The sequence below is a fragment of the Sorex fumeus genome, unplaced genomic scaffold (genome assembly GCF_029834395.1).
Source record: "Sorex fumeus unplaced genomic scaffold, SorFum_2.1 ptg000061l, whole genome shotgun sequence".
Taxonomy (NCBI): domain Eukaryota; kingdom Metazoa; phylum Chordata; class Mammalia; order Eulipotyphla; family Soricidae; genus Sorex; species Sorex fumeus.
The window spans coordinates 12,607,180-12,632,152 of NW_026606118.1; the positions used below are offsets into that span (position 1 = coordinate 12,607,180).

General features: G+C 56.0%; 1 protein-coding gene across 1 annotated transcript in view; it reads left to right on the forward strand.

Annotated features, from left to right (window-relative positions):
• The first annotated feature begins 566 nt into the window (after nt 1–566).
• ZBTB2 (zinc finger and BTB domain containing 2) overlaps nt 567–24,973 on the forward strand; it is a 35,823-nt gene continuing 11,416 nt past the window's right edge. The window contains exons 1-2 of the mRNA XM_056126085.1: nt 567–890; nt 20,583–20,769. Coding sequence (XP_055982060.1) covers nt 20,597–20,769 — 173 coding nt within the window. The 5' untranslated portion in view covers nt 567–890; nt 20,583–20,596. The remainder of the gene's footprint in view (nt 891–20,582; nt 20,770–24,973) is intronic.

A 24,973-nucleotide genomic window follows, 5' to 3' on the forward strand; every position in this document is an offset into this window, starting at 1 on the left:
TGTCAATGCCCCCCACCCTACCCGAGCATCGGGAGCTCAAAAACAAACCAAAATCCAAACCCCCCCCCCCCCAAAAAAAAATCCCAACTCCTAGAAGCATCCCAGCACCCAGAGCACGCTCGGCCTCTGCCCTCCCGGCGCTGGTCCACCCGGGAGTGTGGCTCCTCCGGGCCCCCTGGGGGGGTAAAGGGTTTCCCCCCACACCCGCCCCCCCAGCAAGCAGCTCCCCGGGAAGCCCGGGTGGGGGTCAGGTAGGGGAGAGTGCGGGGGAAGCGACTGTCAAGCGCAGCCCCGTCCGAGCATCCCCGACCAGGTCCCACCTCCACGCGCAGACCAGCCCGCGGGGCTGCAGGGAGCGAAGTTTCCCGGCCGGGCCGGCGGCACATGGTCTGCAGAAGTTTTGGCTGGAGGAGCTGCAGGCGCGGGTGCGGCGGCGGCGGCGGCAACGACAGCGGCGGCGGCGGAGCAGCAGGAGGCGGAGGCGGAGGCGGGCGGGGGAGGGGAGCGGCCGCCGCCGGGAGGGAGGGCGGGAGGGAGCGAGGGCGGGAGGGAGGGGGCGGCGGGGGGCCCCTTGCCGCCGCCGCCGCTCGCTCGCCGCCTCTCCCCCCCGGCGGGAGCCGCTCGCCGCCTCTTTGCACTAGTCGCTCCGCTCTCTCGGTCATGTGACCTTAACGTAACCGGACAGGAAAAGCCCCGCCGCCGCCGCCGCCGCCGCGCCGGAGACACCGACCGCGGCGGCAGCAGCAGCAGCAGCGGCGGCGGCGGCGCCGGGGCCAGCGGGGCGGCGGGGCGAGCACGGCCGGCGCTGCCCAGCGGCGCCTGCTCCACACCCCCCCCCCCCGCCGCAGCAGCAGCAGCAGCAGCAGCGGCGGCGACAGCACCGGCGACAGGTAAGCGCGCACCGCCGCCTCCGCCTCCCGGGGCCGGAGCCCACGTGCCGCTCCCCATCCCCCCTCCCTCCCGGGGGCCCCGGGCTCCGGGGCGGTGGGAGGTCGGGGGCGGCACGGGCTCCCCCGCCCCCCCCGGAGCCCGCAAACGGTTCCGGCTGCGCGGCGGTGGCAACAAAGACGGCCAATGACCCCCCCCACTCCCCGGTCCCGGGGGCGCCGGGCGACAGGCAGGCGGAGGGCCCGGGCCGCGCGCGGCGGGGCGGGGGGTGGGGTGGGGGCGGCGGCTGGGAGGCGGGGGGGCCCCGCGGGGAGGGGGGCGGGGGCGGCCGCGCCTGGCGCCGGGGCTCTGGCCGCCGGACAAAACCATCCCCCGGAGCCAGGCGGCGGCGGCGGCGAGGCGGCGGCGGCGGCGGCTCCATCCGGGGCTTTGCGGGAGGGGGAGGGGACGGAAGCCGAGAGGGCGGGCGGCGGATCGGAGGAGGAGGGAGGGAGGGAGGAAGGGGAGGGGGGCGATCCGCGTTCCGTTCCCCGGCGCCGGTCCCTCCCTTCCCGCCGCCGCCACGGCGGAGCGCGTCCCGGAGCGGCGGCGGCGGCGGCGGCGGCCGGCGAGCGTCCCGCGTCGGAGCCCCGAGGAGCGAGACGGGCCGGCCCAGGTGCGTGTCCGTCCGTCCGTCCGTCCGTCCTCCCGCCGCCGCCGCCGCCGCCGCTTTCCTTCGGCGGCCAGGCCGCGAGCTGCGGAAGTGGGCTGGGAGGGGGGAGGGGAGGGGAGCGGGGAGGGAGGGGGAGGGGGGGAGGGGAGGGATCCGGTCCGACCGGAGCAGGCCCGGCCTCTCTCTGGCGCTTCTCCCAGCTGCAGCGGCTCCTACAGCTGCGGCCGCTACGGCTGCGGCTCCGCCTCCCCGCTCGCGGGCGGGGGCGCGCACGCGCGCTTCCGGCCTCCCGGGCTCTCGCGCAGTCTCCGGCTCTCGCGCGCGCTCGAGCCGCTCCCGCCCCTCCCCCCTTCCCCCTCCTCCTCCTCCTCCTCCCCCCCTCCCCGCCCCGCCCCGCCCCGCCCCGCGCGCCTCACCCCCGCCCCCGCCCCCGCCCCCGGCGCCCGGCCTGTCGCGGCGACGGCGGCGGCGGCGGCGACGGCAGCGGCCGACGCCGGGGCGTTGCGCACTGCGTAGGCGTCGTCGGCATTGTGTGCCGCCCCCCTCCCCCTCCGCGGGGGACCCTGGGGCGTGCGCGTGCGCGCGCACCGAGGGGCCGCGGCGAGCGTGCGGCGCGGCCCGAGTGCGTCGTCGCCCCGCCCCCTCCCCCTCGGGGACGGCGGGGCGGGGCCAGTCAGACCGGCGGGGGGCCCGGCGCGCTCCTTCACCCTCCGCCCCCTTCCCCTCCCGCCCGCCCGCCCGCCCGGCGCCGGCCCAGGCCCTGGCCCCGCCTCCCGCGCCGGTCGCGGCTGGCCCCGCCCACACGCCGGCGAGGCCCCGCCCACACCTCGGCTCCGCCCCCGCCCCAGGGAGGCTCCGCCCCGTGGGCGGGCCGGGCGGCCGTTGGGCAGCGCCGGGGCGGGCCCGGCGACTGCGCGTCTCCCTGGGGCTGCCGCGCCGCCGCTGCCTGCCGCCTGGAGCTTCCGCTCGGCTGCGGGGGATCTGAGACGGCGCCGCGGGTCTCCGGCTGCCTGGCCAGGAGGGAGGGGGCGGTGTGGGGCCTGCGGGACCCTGGCACCCGGCTGGGCGCGCCCGGGGGCTTCCGAGGACTCGCGGGCCACCCGCGCACCCCGCACCCGTGGTTGCAAACCCGGCGGCAGAGCTGAGATGCGCTTCCCGCAGATGAACGCCGCGGTCGGGGGCTGTGCTCTGGGCGCCTCCCGGGCCGCCGGTGCGGCTCCCGGGGCTGCGTTAGGCAGGAGCCCGGCGGCTCCCTCCCCTCGGGCTCTGCCCTTGCATCCTTGACGCTTCATCCTTGGGCTAGTAAAAGAAGCACCAATCACAAATCATCCTGTTATTCGTGGATTGCCTCGAGCAGGCCCCAGTAACGTCTCCTTCATCCTAGCCCTGAGATTATATTCAAGGCCCTTTAGGAGAATGAGACCCATCATTGTTACTGGTATTTGGCATATTTGGTACACCACCGGGAGTTTGCCAGACTCTGCCCTGTGGGCAGGCTACCTTCCGTAGCCTGCCAGTTTGTCCAAAGTAGAAAAGAAGCGCCAGGAAGGTCGGAATTAGGGACTCCCGTTAAAGGAGCTGCCCTGGGCCCAGAAATTCCTCGAAGGGCTGGAGCCCAGCTTTGCTTGCAGGAGCGCTGGATTCCATCCCTGGCCCAGCGTGACCAGCCTCCACCCCCCCCAAAAAAACCGATTTGATAATAAAGGGGTACTCAGGCAGCGACACCACTGAGTGTAATCATTAATTCTTCACTTCTGACTTGCCACAAACCAAAGAGTCGCTGAAACAAAGTTTAACCCTGCGTGGGCCCGAGCAATAGTAGAACAGGTGAAGCCCTTGCCCTGCCGGGGACCACCCGACCTCCGACCCCAGCACCACGTGCAGTCGTGGTCCTGCCCCCCCATACCCAGTCCTGAGCACCAACTTGGAGCAGTGCTGGGGCGCCGTCCCCCACCTCCTCTTGGGGGGGGCACAAAGTTGGACCATCGCAATGTGGGCTCATAGGTCAGTGCTTTGTTTTCTATGAGTGAGACTAGGTTTATCCTGGCACCTCAAAAAACATACATATATATTTATTTTTAACAAAGTCCGTTCTTCACTAATACTGCTTTGCTTTAAAGTGGGTACTTCCCACTTAATTGGTTTGTGATTCATCGTTTATTGTCTTTCCAAAGGCAGGCTGGCATTAAAGCATCGTAGTGTGTATATGTGTAGTTTCATCGCTCCCACGAGGGGGTTCTTTTGCGTTTACTCCTGGCTCTGTGCTCGGGGATCACTTCTGGTGGTGCCTGGGGGACCATCATAGGGTGTTGGGGATCAAAGCCAGGCCAGCTCCACGCAAGAGAAGTGCCTTGCTTGCTGGACTGTCCAGCCCCTCTCACTTATTTTTAAGACCCTGTGATGCAGACTAGAGAGAGATCAGAGGGAGGGCGCATGGTTCAAAGGGAGAGCCTGACATTGGATGTGTGGAACCCTGAGTTATATCCCCAAGACCACAAAAAAGCGGGGGGGCGGTGTCAGCCTTGGTGCTAAATGCAACCAGAAGTAAGCCCTAAAGGAGCCCGTTCTAGGCTGGCAGAGAATCCCTGAGCTTTGTTGGGCCGCCCCCTGCATCACTGGCAAGCTTCCCCCTTCAGATTCAATCCTGCAGTGGCCGAGATTAAACTCCAGTGCTGGAGGTCCTAACAGCTGCCACTAAGAGTCAGAACCATAGGACAGCGACTCCGGCGTTTGCCTTGCTGTGCCCAACCGGGTTTGATTCCCCGGCACCCCGCAGGGTCCCCCAAACACCACTAGGAGTGCTCCGTGAGCACCACCAGGTGTGGCCCAAAAGCTACCCCTGCAGTTCCCATTGAGCTCAAAGAGTAATGAGTGTTAAAAAAAAAGAGTCGCGAGTAGTGTGACCTTTGCACTTGACTCCCAAATCTGTACTTTTGCAGTGTAAATGTTGTATAAAATAAAGATTTAGTTCCCCGACCCTGTGAGAAGATGCACCTTCTCCATACTTAGGGTTTGAGCCAACTTGAGAATTTTCGAACTAACGATTGGGAGGGAAGGAGAGGCCTAAGGCAGATGGTGGCTGTGGCTCAGGGAAGCGTCTCAGGACATGAAGACACCTGTCATCTCACCATGCCCTTCATCCCCGGACCCCTCACCTTGCCCGGAAATGACTTTGAAAGATTAGGCAAGAAGCATGCCCCTGGCTCCCCCCCAGTGTCACTGTCACAAAAGGACCCGGAAGAAATTTCCAGAATTTTTAGCACGCCCTGGGAAAGGGTCTTCACTACCTTTCCTGCGTCCTTGTGGTCTCGTTGTCCAAACTTGACCCTGAACCAAATGGACTGTCTTTACATTCCTACGGAGGTAGGACCCATACATTAAAGTTAAAATGAAAGAATCGATCAAATATTAAATAATAAAATGAAATCTTAAAATAAATTCAGAAATTCTATTCCTTTCTTTTTTTTTCTTTTTCTTTCTTTTTTTTTTTTTTTGCCTTTGGGCCACACCCAGCAGTGCTCAGGGCTCACTTCTGGTGGATTCAGGGGGACTTCACGGGACGCTAGGGATCGAACCCGGGTCAGCTGCTTGCCAGGCAAATACCTTACCCACTGTACTACTCCAGCCCCAGGAATTATACTCCTGAGGGGGAAAAACCTGTTAAGTTGCATTGAGTGAGAACTTGAGGGCGGGGAAGGGCACACTTGGCTCTGTGCTGGAGAAACATCAAGCTATGCCAAGATCCAGACCAACATTCTGGCCACAGCTGCACGCTGGGCAAGCGTCTTAACCTTTGTACACTATCTCTCGGACACCGAGAGAAATTTCTTTGAGCTTCAGTAAGCGGGGGAAGGGTTATTTACTTGCATATTTGTATTTTGGTTTGGTTTGGTTTGGTTTGGGGGCCACACCCAGCAGTGTTCCACGCTTACTCTCGCCGCTGTGCTCCGTGGTCATTTCTGTCAGGGCTGGGGATCCAACCCCGCTGGACGGTCTCTCCAGCCCCTGTGTGTTTTTGTTCCCCAGGGTGGGGGTCCACGCAGAGGAAGTTTTCTGCCTCCCCCCGCCCCCCTTCAGTGTTTTTATTAGCAAATTAAAGCTAAAGGATCTGACTTGAGACTGCCATCAGATTCAGCCATCGCGTGCCCCTGAGGGGTGACCTCAGTAGCCGCAGAATGCTTCCAGGAGTCGGCAGTTGAGAGTATTTCAAGACGTTTTCAAGAGGAGGGTGTCAAGCACATGATGTATAGTTGGCAAGCCTGCGACACGTGTCACGTGACTTTCTCAGCCTTGAAAGCTTGGGGTGCAAAGGTAGGAATTCATGAAGTGCTCTCCTGGTTCTGTTCCAGGGCCTCGGAACCTTTTTCACTCCACAAGAGGGTTGAGAATGCAGTTCCTTTAAATAGCACGCACCCAGCTGTGCGTCCCAGATGGTCTGGTGTCGACGTCTGGCCCTCTAGGTTCTCCGAGTGTCATCGCCCCCCCACCCCCCAACACCCAGTGGGTCTAAACTGGGATGTCTCTGCACTTGGGAATCCCAGGGCACTTGCAAGGCGCTCCAAGGTCAGAACTGTTCTCATGGTAGTGCTGAAATGTCATCAGCCTCTTTGCTGCTGGTCAATGTTCCGGCACCAAGATCCGCGGAGCTTCACGAGCTGACGTTTTGAATGACCTATGTGCGCAGGGCAGGCAGCCGGGAGAAAGTCCCAGGGTTAAGGCACTTGCCTTGCATGCAGCTGGCCCTGCTCTGATCCCCAGCATCGTCTGTGGTCCCCCAATCTGCCAGGAGGGACCCCTGAGCTCAGAGCCAGGAGTAGCCCTCATCAATGCTGAGTAGCACTGTAGCACCGTCCTCCCGTTGCTCATCATTTGCTCAAGCAGGCACCAGCAACGTCTCCGTTGTGAGACTTGTTGTTACTGTGTTTGGCATATCGAACATGCCATGGGGAGCTTGCCAGGCCCTGCCGTGCGGGCGGGATATTCTAGGTAGCTTCCTGGGCTCTCCAAGAGGGATGGAGGAATCGAACCTGGGTCAGCCATGTGCAGGGTAAACACCCTACCCACTGTGCTATCGCGCCACCCCTCAAAGATAAGAAAAAAAAAATTCACCCATGCATAAAAGATCCATTGAAAGGGCAAATTAGATCCATGGATGTTACTGCAGTGATATCAGAATATCTGGGGGCTGGAGCATAGCACAGTGGGTATGGTTGCCTTGCACGCAGCAGACGCAGGTTCAATCCCCGGCATCCCATATGGTCCCCCAAGCACCACCAGGAGTAATTCCTGAGTGCAGAGCCAGGAGTAACTCCTGAGCATTGCCAGGTGTGACCCAAAATGCAAAAAAAAAAAAAAAGAAAGAAAGAAAGAAAATCTCATTCACTGGAGTTCTCTTAGCTCACTCAGCTCTTAAAAAAAACAAACAAACAAACAAACAAAAAAACACAACACCTGACTAGCCCAGACTCAGTCCCTGTCCCCAAAGACAGCCCCTCGAGCACTGTCAGAAGTGATCCCTAACCACAGTGCCAGGACTAAGCCCTTAGCACCACTGGGTACGACCCACCCCTCCCCCGCGTTAAAAAGAGAAAAAAGAAATCACCATTTGTCAGGGCCAGGGAGATGGCCCGGAGGGCTGGAGCACATGCTTTGCCTGGGGAACTCCAAGTTCCATCCCTGACTCAGCATGGATCCACCAAGTGTGACAAAGGAAAAAAAAAAAACAGAAGAAAAACTGCCACATGGGTCCGAGCAGTAGTACAGCGGGGAGGGCTTTGGCCTTGAATGCGTGCAGCCAACCCGGGTTCGATCCCCGGCATCCCATATGGTCCCCCAGAAACCTCCAGGAGTAACTCCTGAGTGCAGAGTTGCGAGTGACCCCTAGCACCGCTGGGTGTGGCCCCCTGGAAAAAAATGAAACAAAAAGAAACTGCTCCCTTGCCAGTTGGTGTAGCATGCAAGAGGAGTACGGGTAGCAACTGTGTCTCGGGGTGGGCATATGATGCCGGGTTCAAACTCGGGCCTGGCGTGTGCTCTGCAGGACCATGGGGCCATGGCACTAACCCAGTGGCTTTTATTTGTTTGTTTTTTAACTATCGGGTTCGATTCCTCCACCCCCCTCGGAGATCCCGGCAAGCTACAGAGAGTATCTCGCCCGCACGGCACAGCCTGGCAAGCTCCCCATGGCGTATTCAGTATGCCAAACACAGTAACAGCAAGTCTCACAATGGAGACGTTACTGGGCCTGCTCGAGCAAATTGATGAACAACGGGAGGACAGTGCTACAGTGCTACCATCCTATGATCATTTCCCGAAAATGGACCGTTCGCTTTTGTTTGGGGGCCATACTCCTTAGTGCTCAGGGGTCCTAGCAGTGCTTGCAGGTGAGGACCGTGGGTCGCTGGGTGAACCCCAGACCTCCCACATGCAGAGCCTGTGCTCCACACACTCTCTAACATTCCCATTCCATATCAGCTCTTTGGGTTTTGTTTTCTTTTCTTTTGGGGTCACACCCGGCGGTGCACAGGGGTTACTCCTGGCTCTGCACTCAGGAATTACTGCTGGCGGTGCTCAGGGGACCATGTGGGATGCTGGGAATCGAACCCAGGTCGGCCACACGCAAGGCAAACGCCCTACCCGCTGTGCTATCACTCCAGCCCCCACTCTCAGCTCTTTATTGGCTGCCAGTGTCTGTCCTGCTCTCCACACTTAAGCTGGTCAGCTGCCTCCCGACCCCAACTGGCGCTTAGAATGTTAGCACCCAGCTGAATGCTAATTTAAATATTCCTTTGAAGCAGACACAATCGAAGGAAGAGACGGATCCTTTATGCATGCAGTTTTCCCATCAGACTAGAGCAGCGGTTTCGTTTCTGTTCTCTGCTGGTTACAGGGGAAAAGAAGTGACTCCGGTGTTTGGAAGAACATGCCGACCTGTTGCCACGACCCCATAAGGCACAGTGCTTAGCTCTGCAAGGCAGCTTAAACAATATACTGGGGCCAGAGCGATTGTACAGCAGGGAAGGGGCTTGCCCTGCGCGTGGCCCACCCGGGTTCGATGCCTGGCAGCCCACATGGTCCACCAAGCCCGTCAGGAGTAAGCCCCAGATACTGCCAGATGCGGCCCCACATCCAAAGAAATAAAAAAAATGAATAACATAAAAGCGGCCCCACATCTAAATAAACAAATGGATAACATAAAAGGTGTATGAAATGCAAACGACTGCCTCATTCAGGCCTCCTGCACGGACCCTCACATTAATTATTAACAGCACTAATTGAAACAACAGTTTTCCCCTTCCTAGGAAGTGGTCTGAAGCATCGGGGAGGATCAATCTCGCTTGTGGGTAGTGCTTCCTCCATTCCTAAGGAGGCTGTGCACTCTCCTACCGGTCCAGCGTCCGCTTAAATAAAAGTAAGGACCTCAGTGGACCCTTTTAGTGCCCCTGTCTAGGTTATCTAAGTGGCATTCGGCATCTTAGCAGAGCTATTATCTTCAGGGGTGAATCATCCATCCCCCAGAGCTGTTTTGGTCTCCTGTTCCTGAGGAAGGGGAAAGTGAAGAGCTGGGGGGGGGGGGGGGGGCGTGTCCACATGTCATGTCATGTGACACTGTGGGTCCCCTCCCTTCAGCCACACTCATCCAGAACCTCCTGAGATTGCCTCCAAGGCCCTTGCGGCTGCATGAGGGTAGCCTAAAGCACTCGAAACTTAGGTGCCAGGAGCCTGTTCTCTGTGTGGGAGACAGGAATGTAGATCCAAGCCAGGGCAGGGCCTGAGCCATAGTACAGCAGGTAAGGCAAACGTTTTGCCTTGCACACCACCAACCCAGGTTTGATTCCTGGAATCCTATAGTCCCCCCCACCTCCCAGAAGGCCAGGAGTGATTCCTGAGCACAGAGCTGGGAGTAACCTCGACTCCGAGGTTCCTGGTTATGGTCCAACCCCAATAATAATAAGCCAAAGCAATTGTAGCACTGTCCTCCAGTTGTTCATCGATTTGCTCGAGCAGGCCCAGTAACGTCTCTATTTTGAGACTTGTTGTTGCTGTGTTTGGCATATCGAATACGTCACAAGTAGCTTGCCGGGCCGGCCACATGCAAGGCAAACGCCCTACCGCTGTGCTATCGCTCCAGCCTAAGCCAATTAAATCATAAACCATCATTGCACGTGACTTTGGGGAAAGTCACCTTTACTTCTTTCAGCATGATGTCTGTCTTACTCTGGATTTACTTAACAAAAAGGGATTTAAGAAAATAGATATGGGCTACAGCGATAGCACAGCATAGGGCATTTGACTTACCGCGGCCGGCCTGAGCGAGGCAGGTTCGATTCCTCCGCCCCTCTCGGAGAGCCCGGCAAGCTACCAAGAGTATCTCACCCGCACGGCAGAGCCTGGCAAGCTCCCCATGGTGTATTCGATATGCCAAACACAGTAACAACAAAGTCTCCAATGGAGACGTTACTGGGCCCGCTCGAGCAAATCGATGAACAATGGGAGGACAGTGATTTATAGATATATAGATACACCCATGAAAAAGAGCTGTATGAAAACTGAGTGTGTAGACCAGAGATGATCTCAAGGTAAAGGCGCTTTGCCTGGCCTGTGTCCACCACGGAGATCCACTCTCCAGCATTCGGTCCCCCAAGCACTGCCAGGAGTCACTCGTGAGCACAGAGGCAGGAATAGCCCCTGAGTACATGCAGTGCCAGGGCTCAAACCCAGGGTCTTGAACATGGAGAGTGTCTTTGAGCCACAGCCTAGCCCCTGAAATCTCACTTTGTCAGGAAATGTCTCGCCTCTCGGCTTTCCTTCGGATTCTCTCTGCTCACTAGTCTGATTTAAGGAAGTCGTGTGTGTGTGTGTGTGTGTGTGTGTGTGTGTGTGTGTGTGTGTACTTAGTTTCTTTGGCTGGGGGATCCCCCTCCTGATACGGGAGAACATATGTGGTACCAGGGATGACGCCTGGGCCTCCTGCATGCAAAGCCTGAGCTCTCGCCCTTTGATTGAACTTGCTAGCCAGCCGTGGGCTTCCGCTTCCTGTCTAGTTGTCAGCCCTCTGTGACAGGAACTTAAGTAACAGGATTTCCTACTTTTAGGAACAACCTAGAAAGCAAGGTAGCGAGATGGGAAGAGCAGGAAACTGATACCCAGAAGGCGGGGAATGTGTTGGCTCCTGTTGTCTTCTAGGCCAGTCTCTCTGGCTTCCCGTGCAGTGATTTGAGGATGTGACTTCTGGGGTCATGTGTATTCTGACTTCCTGGAAGACACTCAGATATAAATCTCAGTCCAGATTATGAGCTTCTGGGGCCAGAACAACAGGACAGTGGGGAGGGCGCTTGCCTTGCACGCGGCTGACCCAGGTTCGATCCCCGGGATCCCACATGGTCCCCCGAAAACCACCAGGAGTGATTCCTGAGTGCAGAGTCAGGAGTAACCCCTGAGCATTGGCCAGTGAGTGCCCTCCCCCCCCCCCCCCAAAAAAAACCAAAAAGACTGAGTTCCTGGGCTGGAGGGATAGTCCGGGAGTAAAGACACTTGCCTTGCATACGGCCAACGCCCCCAGTTTGAATCCCAGCAAACCATCAGGCTCACCCCCGAGTACAGAGCCAGGAATAAACCCCGAGCACTGCGGCTGTGGCCCAAAATCTCTCTCTCTCTCTCTTTCTTTCTCTCTCTCTCTCTCTCTCTCTCTCTCTCTCTCACACACACACACACACACACACACACACACACACACACAGAGACCATCTCTCAGCCCTGGGTTCCCAGAAAGCATTCCCACTCTCTCCCAGGGGGTCTCGAACATTCCCCATGCCCCACACATGCAAGCCCACCCTCACTGTCTTCATTCACACATCCCTGTTTCTCTCTCGGGGTGTCCTGTGGGCAAGCCGGACACCCAGGTTCGACACTCGAGGGGTGCATCGAGAGCCCCCACACCCGCCCATCAGGTCTTGGGCTTTTGTGTCTTGGCTCATTCCTGTCACCTGGCCCTCACCTCCCACCTCTCATCTGTCCCAGACCCTCTCCGCCACTTGTCAGAGCACTCACCTTCTCCCCGCCCCACCCCCACCCCTCAGCCTTCTGCACCTCTCACTGTGCCCATCCCCTCTAGGGACTTCCCGAGGCTTGCACGATCCACAAGAGCACCGTGACAAGAGTCTCCGTCCTCCCTGCCCATCCTCCACCTCTGCCTAGCTCCCAGCTGTCTCCAAGGCCTTTGCCAACGTCGAGCCCTCCCCCTGCCTGGGCGACTCAGTCTTTGCCCACTTAAAGATTCTCCTTCTTCAAATCTCCCTCCTTCTGTAGTGGCGGGAAGGAGGGACAGGCCACACCCTCCAGTGCTCGGGCATCATTCTTGGCAGTGCTCTGGGACCATGCGTAAAATGCCAGGGATTGCTCCACAAGTCAGGGCGGGCACCTGAGCACCTGTGCAATGTCCGCAGCTTTTCATTTCTCCTTAGCAGGAGAAAGTCTCCCCAAAGCCTGCCCCGAGCCAAGCGAGATGCCGTTGTATGACCTCAGAGTTCCGTCGACTAAGTTCTTATTTGCGTGGCCTGTTACAAACGGGCACGCAAACACTCCATCCCACCCAGGGTTCCGCGGTGCCTTGGGACCACTGCGGGCATCAGGAGGCCTGGCCCGGTGGGAACCCTCACCAAGTGTTTGTCGAATGCGCGACCACACCCTCTGCTTCCTCAAGAACAAGCCCTCTGTGTGGGCGTGGTACTTAACCTGACCCTAAATTCCTAACGGAAAGAAGCTGGCACGGTCTAAGTGGTCACGTGTTATGAATGCCGCGGCTATTATGATCATGACATTAAGAGTTGCAGTTTTGGGGCTGGAGCGATAGCACAGCGGGTAGGACGTTTGCCTTGCACGCGGCCGATCTGGGTTCGATTCCCAGCATCCCATATGGTCCCCTGAGCACCGCCAGGAGTAATTCCTGAGTGCCTGAGCCAGGAGTAACGCCTGTGCATCGCTGGGTGTGACCCAAAAAGCAAAAGGAAAAAAAAAAAGAGTTGCAGTGTTGAGCATTGAAGCGCTGTGTGAGTGACTGCCAATAAGTAGCACCGTTCGGAGGGCTGGGCCACGGTTCAGAGGGATGGAGGGCATGCTCTCTACAGGCGCAAGCCCGGAGCTCCATCCCTGGTACCACACAATTCCCCCCAGCACTGTTGGGAGTGACCCCCCCCCCCCAGACCCACAGGGTAGCCCCGACTCTGCCAGGTATGCCCCCCATCCCGGAAAAAAAAAAACAAGCACTGTTCGGAACAGAAAAACACAAAGGAACATTTCAGAATGGAGAGATACTTCCAAAATGTAGCACTAAAGGGCTGGAGCGATAGCACAGTGGGTAGGTTGCTTGCCTCACATGCAGCCGACCCGGGTTCGATCCCCAGCATCCCATAGAGTCCCCTGAGTACCCCCAGGAGTAATTCCTCAGTGCAGAGCCAGGCGTAACACCTGAGCATCACCGGATGTGACCAAAAAGGGAAAAAAAAAAGAGTTAGTGGGCTTGGAGCTAGTTTGGGCCTCGCCTTGCATGTGCCTGATCCCGGTTAGATCCCTGACACCACCTGGTCCCCTGGCCAGTGCTGGGGTGGCCCTGTTAGGCTCTGGCATTGCAGGACCCGAGTAACAAGTGGCCCACATCTTAGGACCTTAGCACTGGACCACCCACCCATGTGGCCTCATATCATTAGGACTTACACCTGGGCCTCCTGAGCACTGTTTGGGGAAAATAAAAATAGGGTGGGAGGGCGGGCATAGAGTACAGTGTTTGGGTTGCTTAACTTATAAGGGGCCGACTGGGGTTCAGTTCCCAGCACCAAATATGGCCCCCCAAGCCCTGCCAGGAGTAAGCCTTGAGCACTACCAGTTGTGGCCCCAAATCCAGGAAAAAGGAAAAGGACATTCTGGTGGCTGCAGAGATAGTACAGCGGGTAGGGTGTTTGCCTTGCATGCAGCTGACCCAGGGTTCAATCCCCGGCCTCCCAGATGGTCCCTCAAGCACTGCTGGGTGTGACTCAAAAAAAAAAAAACTCAAAAAGAGGGACTGGAGAGATAGTACAGCGGGAAGGGCATTTGCCTTGCACATAGCCGACCAGGGGCCGATCCCCAACCCCCCACACGGTCCCCCGAGCCTGCCAAGAGTGATCCCTGAGTGCAGAACCAGAACACAGGTGTGACCCAAAAACAAAACAAAAAAAGAAGACAGGACTAGAGAGGACGCAGGGGACACATTCTGAAATGCTGCCCTTTCTGCCTATTTATATTGGAAAGTCCTGCCCCTGCCTTATTTATTACCTGGTGTGTGAATATTGTCTCTGGCTTTCGGTTCTCTTTTTGTTTGGTGGTGGGGGGGGGGATTATTGGGGCCACACCCAGCGGTGGTCAGGGCTTACTTTTCTGCGCTCAGAGATCATTCCTGGCAGGGATCAGGGACCATACGGGTGCCGGGGATCGAACGCAGTGTCCGCCTGTCCCTCTTGCCTGCCTGTCCGTCTGTAGAGAGTCCAGAGGCAGCCCGTCTCCGTGGGCCCGTCGGGAGGGCGAGTTGGACTGGATGTCAGTCATGCTGTGAAATCTGCAAGTCTGCACACCCTCGCAGCTGCAGGGAACAGGCAGCGGAACTGTGGTGGGGGCCTCAGCCGCACGGCCTTAAGCGGGGCCGGTAACCTCAGATCTGCCCCGGGAAATGCTCGTTCCGGGGCCGAGGGAGGTGGGAAACCCACAAACGGGGCCCAGAGAGAAGTGGACGCCTTGGGGCCCCGGTGGCGCTTCCTGGTGTGGTCACCCAGGTGGGTGACGGCCCCACGTCCCGCCGGGGGATAGAGCAAGAAGCATGTTTGCATCTGAGGCTTATTGCCCCTTGGGCTGCAGGGAGGCCCCCTCTCGAGTCGGCCTGCGCAGGCTGGAAAGAGGGGTGCCCCGTGGGGTCAGGCCGGAAGAGTGAGGGTGGACCCGAGGCAGTGGCCAGCGCTGAGTGGAGGCAGAGTGAGAAACAGAATGCGATGGTCCTTGGGCAAGGGGCTCTGGTGAGCAGGAGGAAGGAACTGGCCCTGGGGTCCAGCGCTGGTGGAAGAGGGGCAGGTGGACACATAGGTGCTGTGCCCTGCAGAGTTCTCCAGCAAGCAGAGCCTCCTGAGGTGACCCAAGGGCACCCCCAGGGCCAGTGTGGCCTGCTGGGTGGGGGCCCCGTGCAGTGGGAGCCCCTCCTCTTTCATCCCATTTTCTCTCTTAGATGTGGTCTAGGGGCCTGGTTTGTGTTTTCCTCTCCAGGGAGATGTCTGATCTCTAAAATATTTTATTATGATTATTATTATTATATATTATATATTATTATATATTGGGGGGGCTGGAGTGATAGCATAGCAGTAGGGCGTTTGCCTTGAGTGCAGCCATCCTGCCGAGCCGGGTTCGATTCCTCCGCCCCTCTCGGTGAGCCCGGCAAGCTACCGAGAGTATCTCGCCCTCACAGCAAATCCTGGCAAGCTACCTGTGATGTATTCATTATGCCAAACACAGTGACAACAAGTCTCAAAATGGAGACATTACTCGAGCCCACTTGGGCCCGTTACACGGGCTCACTCGAGCAAACTGATGAACAACGGGAGGACAGTGCTACAGACAGTGCTACCCTTGATTATGTTTTAGTGAATCACTGTGAGATGCAGTTACAGACTTACAAACTTTCGTGATTACGTTTCAGTCTTAACAGTGATCGAGCACCCATCCCTCCACGAGTGCCCATTCTCTACCACCAGTGGTTCCAGTATCCCTCCCACCACCACCACCACCACCACCACCCTCCCCCCCTTCCCTTTGCCTCTGTGGCAGGCACCTACCCTTTTACTCTCTCTCTCCCTTTGGGTGTAATGGTTTGTAACACAGGTGGCTATGTTTGGTCCATAGTCTACTTGCAGCACGCGTCACCCATTAAAATAGTTTTATTTTTGCAATTGATCTATGTGGGCATTCCCCCCCACCACCTCCACCATGAGAAATTTGCACATCTATACTGTAGATATTTTTGGTTAGAGGTGGGGGTAATCCTGTGCGTCGGACCCTGGCCCCACGTGCAAGGCCAGAAGAGCTGCTGAGGGGATTGTGAGCACCTGGCTCCTTGTCGGGTTTGCGCCCTTGCGATGGGTTCCTCGCCGGGAGACTCCCAAGTCTGTACTGGGCGCCTCTGGCCGAAAGAGGAGTCTCCAGCATTTCCTCTTCCAGAAGTTCAGAAACGCCCTTATAAAAAAATGCATTGCCAGGCTGGAGCAATAGCACAGCGGGTAGGGTGTTTGCCTTCCTCCAAGCCGACCCGGGTTCAGTCCCCAGCATCCCATTCGGTCCCCTGAGTCCCACCAGGAGCGATCTCTGAGCACAGAGTAAGTCCTGAGCACTGCTGGGTGTGATGGAAGAGAGAAGAAAGATTGCAACATGGCTTTAAGCTATACTCTGAAGGAAATGTTTGGAGCAAGAGGGAACCATGCGTTTGGCTACATCAGATGAGAGAACATGTATCTCTTCATGTGAACACTGAGAACCTCAGAATCCTTCGGAGTGCTGAAAAACGTAATGACATTAAAGCAGAAAGCTAGGGGCAGGACTGAGATTACAGTGGGTAGGATGCTTAACTTGCATGCAAAACCAGGTTCGATCCCTGGCACCCCATATGGTCTTCTGAGCCTGCCGAGAATGATCCCTGAGTGCAGAGGTGAGAGTAAGCCCTGAGCACCCCTGGCTCTGGCCCAAAAAACAAACCAGAAAAGGCATTTTCCAGGGGCCAGAGGGATGGAACATTTGCACATGGCCGGCCCAGGTTCAGTCCCCAGCATCCAAGCACCACTTAGGTGTGACCCCAAACCCAAAATTTTATAGATATAAAGAATTATATAAAAAGTTTGACATATATAAATACATATATATGTATATAGCCTTACCTTGCAACTGCCTTACTTGCAACTGATCTGGATTCAATCCCTGGCACTCTAGATGGTCTCCCAGTCCCCACCAGCAGTGGTCCTTGAGCACGGAGCCAGCAGTGAGCCCTGAGTACAGCTGGCTGTGACCCCCCAAACCAGTGAGATGTATAATATTTATCTATGATATATATGTACGTATATATACTTCTTACTGATACAGATCATGGAGTCCACAAGCTGAGAAAAACGGCAGGTTCTTTTTGAACTGACAGGCACAGAGCTGGAAGGCTGGTACAGCAGCTTGACTGTGCCCGGTTCGATGCCCAGCTCCACGTGGGTCCTCTGAGCACTGCCAGCAGCGATCCCTTAGCCCGTGGTGTGTCGCCCAGCCCCCCACCCCAAAAAGACACATTCAGAGAGGCCAGTGAAATGGTACGTGTTTCGCACGCAGGAGACCTGGGTGTGTTGGCTGGCCCCGAATGGCCCCTGGGGCCCCACCAGGAGTGACTCTGGGGCACCTCCTGACATTGCCCAGACAACAACAACAACGTCTACTTAAAACAACAATTAAAAAAAAAAAGATTTCTGGGGTCTGGAGAGACAGTACAGAGGTTAAGGTGCTTGCCTTGCACACGGCCAGCTCTGGTTAGATCCTATGCATCTCATGATCCTCAAACCCCACCAGGAGTGACCCCTGAGCACAGAGCCAGGAGTAAGCCCCGAGCACCGCCAGCGGTGGTCTGAAGACTCCCACCCCACTACCCCAGTAAGTGGGGCCAGAGCGATAATACAGCTGGTAAGGCGCTGACCTTGCATGCGACCAACCCAGGGTCAGTTGCCGGCACCTCATAATGGTCCCCGAGCCCCCCACCGGGAGTGAACCCTGAGCACAGAGCCAGGAGTACCCCGAGCCCCTCCAGGTGAGACCCCGCCCCTCCCCCCCAAAAAAAATGCAATAATGCAATCTCCACAGTAGCTCTCCTAACCCTGAAATGAAGCACCATGGTTCCTTTTTCATAGTGTGGCTAATCCACTACAGTGGCCGGGCGGGCCTTCTGTTTGAAGATGGTGTTAGATTCACTTGTATTTGTGAGAGGTTGAGCAGTGCCATGGAAGCGGTCCCCTGACAGGAAGGAATGTCTCACAGAACTCAAGGGACGGCCGGGTGTGGCCCTGAGCCCTGAGCCCACAACATGAAACATCTGGAAAACGCACTGATGTCTTGGTCCTCCCCCATGCAACTCCACCATCACGCACGCACACACGCACGCACACGCCCAAGGTTATTGATCTCTCTCTCTCTCTCTCTCTCTCTCTCACACACACACACACACACACGTGCGCGCAGGTTATTGGCTTCAACACAGTTGAACCTAGAGCCTAGAACCCACCAACCCCTCCAGCCCTGCCCTGCCCACCCCAAGTGCTCCATTTCTGCCGTGTTCCGGTGAACTCCCAGGGCATTTTCACTCAGCCCTGGGTAGCAGCCGCCGTGGGCCACAGTCAGCTGTGGTGTGGGGCAAACCGCACTGCGTCTAACTCCTGACCTGACTGGCTGAAGGACATTGGAGATCTTGCCAGTTTTTCACTATTGGGATTAAATATGTGAACAGACATTTTTTTCCCCCAGCATGGGGTGCGGGGGCGGGGTGGGGAGTTGGAGAACAGAGTCTCTGAGTGCAGTGGCTAGCGGTCTGCTGGATGCAGGTTTCTTTTCTGTCTGCCAAACCATTTTTCTTTTTTTTGGGGGGGGGAGGGTGGGGGTCATACCTAGCGATGCAGTCTTGGCTCGTGCACTCAGGAATTACTCCTGGCGGTGCTCGGAGGACCATATGGGATGCTGGGGATCGACCTCAGATTGGTCGTGTGTGCAAGGCAAACACCCTCCCTGCTGTGCTATCACTCCAGCCCCCCAAATGGTTTTTCCAAGTTGGTTCTAACTCTCTGCCTTCCCGGCAGCCACAGTGAGCTGTCTGGGCATTTGCCCCTTTGCCAGCGCAGGGCAGTGTCAGGATTTTTGAGTTCTCCTATCCTGATCGGCGCCTCGTGGTGTCTCCCTGTGGTTCTCACTTGCTTTTCGCTCCCTGGTCGTGATAGGGAACATCTTCCCGCGTGTTTCCGTGCCCTCCTCCATACATCCTCCCCGGGGAAATGTCTCTCTGAGCCTCCTGTTCATTTTTCGAAGGCGGTGGTTTTTTTCCATGTGCACTGGGGGAATTATTTATGCGTTCCAGCTCTTGGTCTTTTAACCGAAGGCCTCGCTTGCTGAGGTCTGCCGCTAGTCTGGCTAGCATTAAGCTTGATCTTTGCTTCTCTGGTCTGGCTCTTTCACAGAACAAAAGCTTTTTCTTTGAGGGGGGGAGAAATCTATTTCTCCTTGTAGGGATTCCCCTTTGGATGTCAAGTGTGAAAACTCTGTCTCACTCGAAGTCCCTTAAGATGTCATTCCCCCCTCGTCCCCAGATGTTTTGTGTTTCGCGTTTCTGTGACCCAGTTGGAGTTCATTTTTCCTTTAGGATCTGAGACTTTGGTCAAAGTCCTCTGCCCGCTCCCCTTAGGAAATTCAGTGACCAAGCCACCCCTTAGGAAATTCAGTGACCAAGCCACCCTGTGTGTGGAATGCGCCTTTGTTGTTGTCCCTTTCTTTGTCTGTAATGAGTTGTGCATATATTGATGTGTCTTTCCTGGGTTCTGGGTTCTGTTCCACTGAGCTGTGTGTTTGTCCTTCCACCCAAACACCCCAAATCCAGAATACAGTGGTTTGAGGTCAGCTTGGTTCTTCCCACCGTACGGCTTTTTGAATTTTTGTTTCAGCTATCCTAGTTCCTTGATAGTATATTTTAGAATATTCTCATTCGTGACTTGTAGACTGGGATTTTTTTTATAAGGATTGGGGCTGGAGCGATAGCACCAGCGGGTACTGCCTTGCACACAGCCAACCCGGGTTCAGTCCCCGGCATCCTGTATGGTCCCCCAGGTACTGCCAAGAGTGAGCCCTGAGTGCAGAGCCAGGAAGTAACCCCTGAGCACCACTGGGTGTGGCTCCAAAAAAAACAAAGAAACAAACCACCCCTCCCCCCCCAAAAAAGAAGAAGAATTGTGACAGGTTTATATGTCCCTTGAAAATTTCTTGGCATTTTTTCGTGCTGAGTCTTTCAAGCCATAAATAAAGCGTGTCTCTTTTTTTTATTTCTTTCATCTGCATCCTGCAGTTGTCAGCCCACCATACATCCTGTCCCCATTTTGTTAGCCTCACACTTCCGCGTTTCTCTCTCTCTCTCTCTCTCTCTCTCTCTCTCTCTCTGATTGTCACCATTTCTAAACGGCAGGGCCCACCCGTTCAAAGTTAGCACACAGAATTTATGATCAGCGTTTGCCTTCTCCCTGGCCTGTGGCATTGCCAGACTTACTGATCGATCGTGGGAGTTTTGCCGTGGATTCCTGCGGATTCAGGGGACTGTGTCCTTTCCTTGCCCCACTGGTGTCCTTTGGTGTCTTGGCTCGACCCCCAGTGCCGTGAGGGACAGAGGGAGCAGACGGCCCCACCTGGCTCCCTGCCTCCAAGGAGATGCTCCGGCCTCTCCCACGCGGAGCCACTGTTAGGTGTCCACATGGGGGTGAAGGAGCCATGACGCCCTTGGAGTCGCCTTCGTGTGCATAGACCCACCCGTCCTGGCCAGCTGACCTGGGGGAAAAACTGACTTTCTGGGACCCTCTTTATCCTCCCACAAAAGGAAGCAGAGCCCGGGCCTGTTCCCCCCATCACCATCAGTTGCAGTTGACTCTTCCTCCTGCCCGATGCGGACCCCCTTGCAGTCCCTTTCCCTATGTGTCTCTCCGCAAGCTGTGGTGACAGCTCCTGGCACGGGCCATCCCACGCCCGGGACTCAGTGACCCAGGAACGTTCTGCTCACTCCAGGGCAGAACACCCCGCTCTCTCCCCAGTCCCCTCCGCTCGCCATCCCCGGGCACAGGGCCTGCAAGAGGGCCCTCGTGACGCCGAGCTCGGTGCAGTTCCTGTTGGCGACTGCCATCGATGTTGCTGTCGTGACTATAAGGGACACCCAGTGCGATTTAAGCCCGCCTTTCTTAAAACGACCCATTGTTTTGCTTTGCAGGTTTGTTAAAAAAAATGGACTTGGCCAACCATGGACTTATTCTCCTGCAGCAGTTAAACGCCCAGCGCGAGTTTGGGTTCCTGTGTGACTGCACGGTGGCCATCGGCGATGTGTACTTCAAGGCCCACAAATCAGTCCTTGCTTCCTTCTCCAATTACTTTAAGATGTTGTTTGTCCATCAGACCAGGTAACTAACGCAGACGCTTCCACCGAGGCCACCGGCCTCCACGCCCAACCCCTCCCCCTCATGCGCTCCCACCCCCAAATAGCACTTTCCAAGTCCAGACCTCCACGCCCCCCAGCAGCAGCCCCCACCACGGTCTTCCTCCACCCCCAGACCCCTGAAAAACCCCCTCCACCTGCCGGCTCCCAGGATTTCTCCTGTTCTCCTACTGGCAGAGGGTCCATTTTGGAGGTTCTGTCCATCACCCCCCTGCCGTGGGCCTCATACCTGAGGAAGGTGCCTCTGCCTGTTGCCCACCTGCACCTCCCCCGCCCCCGTGGACCCTTTCTCGGACCCTTTTCCTTTTCTACTCCCCGCCACCACATCTCTGAAAACTCAACCCCCACCTGACCTGGCGGATAACGCCCCATCTGCTCGCCTTCCGGAAAGCCCTTCGGGGTGGCCTGGCCAAACTGTCCCATGTGTACCCCACACTCTTGCTACCCGACCACCCAGAGCCTCAGGTCTGCTCTTCAGGGGCCTCATCCAGCATCTTCCTCCCACATCCCCCCGGGTGGCCCCTTCAGTCGGACCCTTATGCTGGGGGGTGAGGGGGGGGGAGGAGCAGCCCTCCTTATCCCAGCCCTGAAACCAGGGCCCCTCGCTAGTGAGTTGGGTAAGTTTTGGCCTTGGGTTGTCTCCGGTGTTGGGGGAGGGGGAATCTCTCTCTTAGATCTTCCCTCTCCTCAGGACCCTCGGGAAATGAGCAGCTGGAAGTTCGGGCCCAGGCTCCGCACTGCCCACTGGGCATCCACAAGGGGACGTGCTCCTCTTGGCTCATGCAGCTGGCAGCGCCAAATCCAGGCTTCCTGGGAGGCCTTCAGACTTCCCAGTCCTTAAACTCTCTGTTCAGCGCTTCTGATGGGCCCCCTGAATCGCGTTTTCTCGAGTCCCTTCCGCGCGAGTCCTTTGGTCACGAGCACGGTAGAGATTAGGGGAGGCGGATACACTTAAACACTTCTGATGTATTGAATAACAGTGTCTCAGTATTTTCGCAATATAGAAAACCGTAGAGATCAGGAAGCAAATCCAGCTCAGAACGGTCCTGTAACTAAGACGATACCCCGCATCTAAGCTCACCTCCAGCTGGCTGAAGCCACAGCCCTTTCAGCTCAGGTCCACCCTTTCAGCCATCCAGTTCCCCCCCCTCCCCCCGAAGCAAGGCTGGCAGAGGGTCGGGGGTCGTCAGTGGCGCCGTCCCTCAGACAGGTTGGAGATAAACCAGATAAACCAGTCATCCTCTGGCACCTTGGGGACAAGGCGGAGATCCAGGCTTCATGCCAGGTCCCAAGTACCTTGGAGACAGGGAGGAGGTCCAGAGGTTCCGTCTGCCAGGAATCTGTCACTTAAGCCTCCACTGACCAGTCCATTTGGAATGTCGCCAACTGAATTGGCCAGTCCGAGTTCAAGGCGTAAAGTACCTGCCCCGCTTTGATGACCAGGTGTGTCAGGGCCAGGGTCTGCGTCTGGCTCTCGGTGACTGTGTTTGCCACAGATTAGCTGACTCGTACCGCACACAAAATGGAATAACAAAATGGTGTAACTTTTGTTCACACAGAATGGAGTGCCTTCCGTTCATAACAGTCCGTCCCCTCAGTGACGAAGGACACTCAAAGAAAGGTACAAGTCATCGATAATCACACAGGAAATACATGAGAATCACACAGAAAAGATAGATTAGGGGCTGGAGCAATAGCACAGCGAGTAGGGCATCTGCCTTGCACATGGCCGACCTGGGTTCAATTCCCAGCATCCCATATGGTCCCCCGAGCACTGCCAGGAGTAATTCCTGAGTGCAGAGCCAGGAGTAGCCCCTGTGCATCACCAAATGTGACCCAAAAAGAAAAAAGAAAAGATAGATCGAAGCAGAAAGCATTCATGGGTGGCGCAAGGGGGCGGCACAGGGGACTCAGGAAAGCAGAAGCAGGGGGAACATCCTTATGTCTTTTATTTATTTGTTTATTTTGCTTTTTGAGTCACACCCGGCAATGCACAGGGGTTCCTCCTGGCTCTGCACTCAGGAGTTAGTTACTCCTGGCGGTGCTCAGGGGACCATATGGGATGCTGGGAATCGAACCCGGGTCGGCCGTGTGCAAGGCAAATGCCCTGCCCGCTGTGCTATCGCTCCAGCCCCCCTTATGTCTTTTAGCCTGATTTTTTTGCTAAGAAAAGGGTAAGTTTTACAGAGAAATACAGAATAAAAATTATGCGTAAAATATTTGCCTAAGCCCAAATTCCAGGGGTTCCAAGTCCAGGCACAAAGTTAAGAGTAATCAATGCAGATAATGCACCTAGGAAGTCAAAATTAGAGTGCTGGGCCACATTCTGTTTTAAGGCCAACGTGTGTGTGTGTGTGTGTGTGTGTGTGTGTGTGTGTGTGTGTCTGTGTGTAACACAGCTTCTACGTGGCTCACCGTGTGGATCTGGTCTGTCGCATGTCCGAGTTCCCTCTGCACTTGTGTGTGCAGAGTTAAATTGCTGGAGATGTTGGCACACAAAGTTCCTCATTGCATCCACAAAGTGATGGAGGGCTTCAAAGTTCTTGCTCATTATACCACTGAGAAGAGGGTAAGGTTAGAAGCTTGGTCGTATTATATGAGGAGGTTTGTAAAATACACATAGAAGCTCCAGTTTTCAGGAACACAAATGTTATCTAAAGGTGTGGAGATAGCAGATTGCAGGGAGACATTATAGAAAGCATGTATAGTGGCAGAACGCTGCAAGCGTGCAATCATGCAGAAGTTGCCAAGGTCAGTGATAAAGGAATCCACTGTCCACTGTCCTCCCATTGTTCATCGATTTGCTCAAGCGGGCCCAGTAAGGTCTCCAGAATAGGAATCAATATTAGTTTAATATCAACTAATTGTAATTCATCTGAGTAACCAACTGCTAGACTAGTTTGTGGCCCAAGGGTAGTAAATTTTATTAGCAGCAGTGATAACAGGTCATGTGATGTGTTGGTCCAGTAACGCGAACCCAAAACTTGGACTGCAATATTTCCCAAATTTCTAGGGATAGCAACTGTGTTAAATCCAAGCCTCTGGTGCTGGAGTGATATCGCACAGCAGGTAGGGCGTTTGCCTTGCACGTGGCTGACCCGGGTTCAATCCCCAGCATTCCATATGGTCCCCCGAGCACCGCCAGGGGTAATTCCTGAGTGCATGAGCCAGGAGTAACCCCGTGCATCACCGGGTGTGACCCAACAAGCAAAACAAAACAAAGAAAAAAAATCCAAGCCTCATAGACCCGGTAGAGACTTTAAGAAAATTAAAGTCTTTCAATTTTTAGTCTTTTAAACTCTTTTAGTCTTTAAAAGTCTTAAAGAGACTTTAAGATTCTCCCTCAGGGTTCAGGATGGTTTTATTGTGAGGAATCTCCATGCCCAACCCAGTACATAAAAGCCTTTTCGTGTCCTCTTGTGCGGAGACATATAAGGAGGGCAGTTGTTGGAATTCAGTTTGGTGTCTGTTTCCCCTTAACGTTCTGAAGGAGAGCATCCTGAAAAGGCTTGTTAGCACACAAAGAGTCCTGAACAGTGTTTCTCAGGAGTTGTCTTCTGGTCCTGATCCACTAGCACAGAATCAGGTGAGCTGAGACAGCATGGATAGCTTCCAGCTGAGTTTGTTGTAGCTTTTGCAAGGAATTCATCGGCAGTTTAACATCTGTAACAGTTAGGGATGTGGTAGCCATGCCCGCAGGAAAGAATTGTGCCGTTTTCTTAGGTTTTCTAACAGCAGCAGACCCTGTGTGAGAACTGGATTTTACATTATATCTTGATCTGGTCCTAGATGTGGGATAGTCGCCACCAGGGTGTTGTGCCCTGGAAAGAACTTGCCCCAGTACCACGCGCAGTGCCAGGTGGTAACTGTTGTCTCAGTCGGGCGGCTGACTCCCCGTGAGGTGTATCAGTAACGCACAGCGTATAATTAGTCACGACTTTACATCACCGAGCGGGAACACAGTGGTCAGAGGAGTTATCCCAAATGTGTTGATTACAGAAGGTGTAGTGTCCCAGTTTGGACAAAACCACAGCAGTAAGGGGGCTGGAGCAATAGCACAGTGGGAAGGGCGTTTGCCTTGCATTTGGCCAACCCGGGTTCGATTCCCAGCATTCCATATGGTCCCCCGGGCACCACCAGGAGTAATTCCTGAGTGTGAGCCAGGAGTA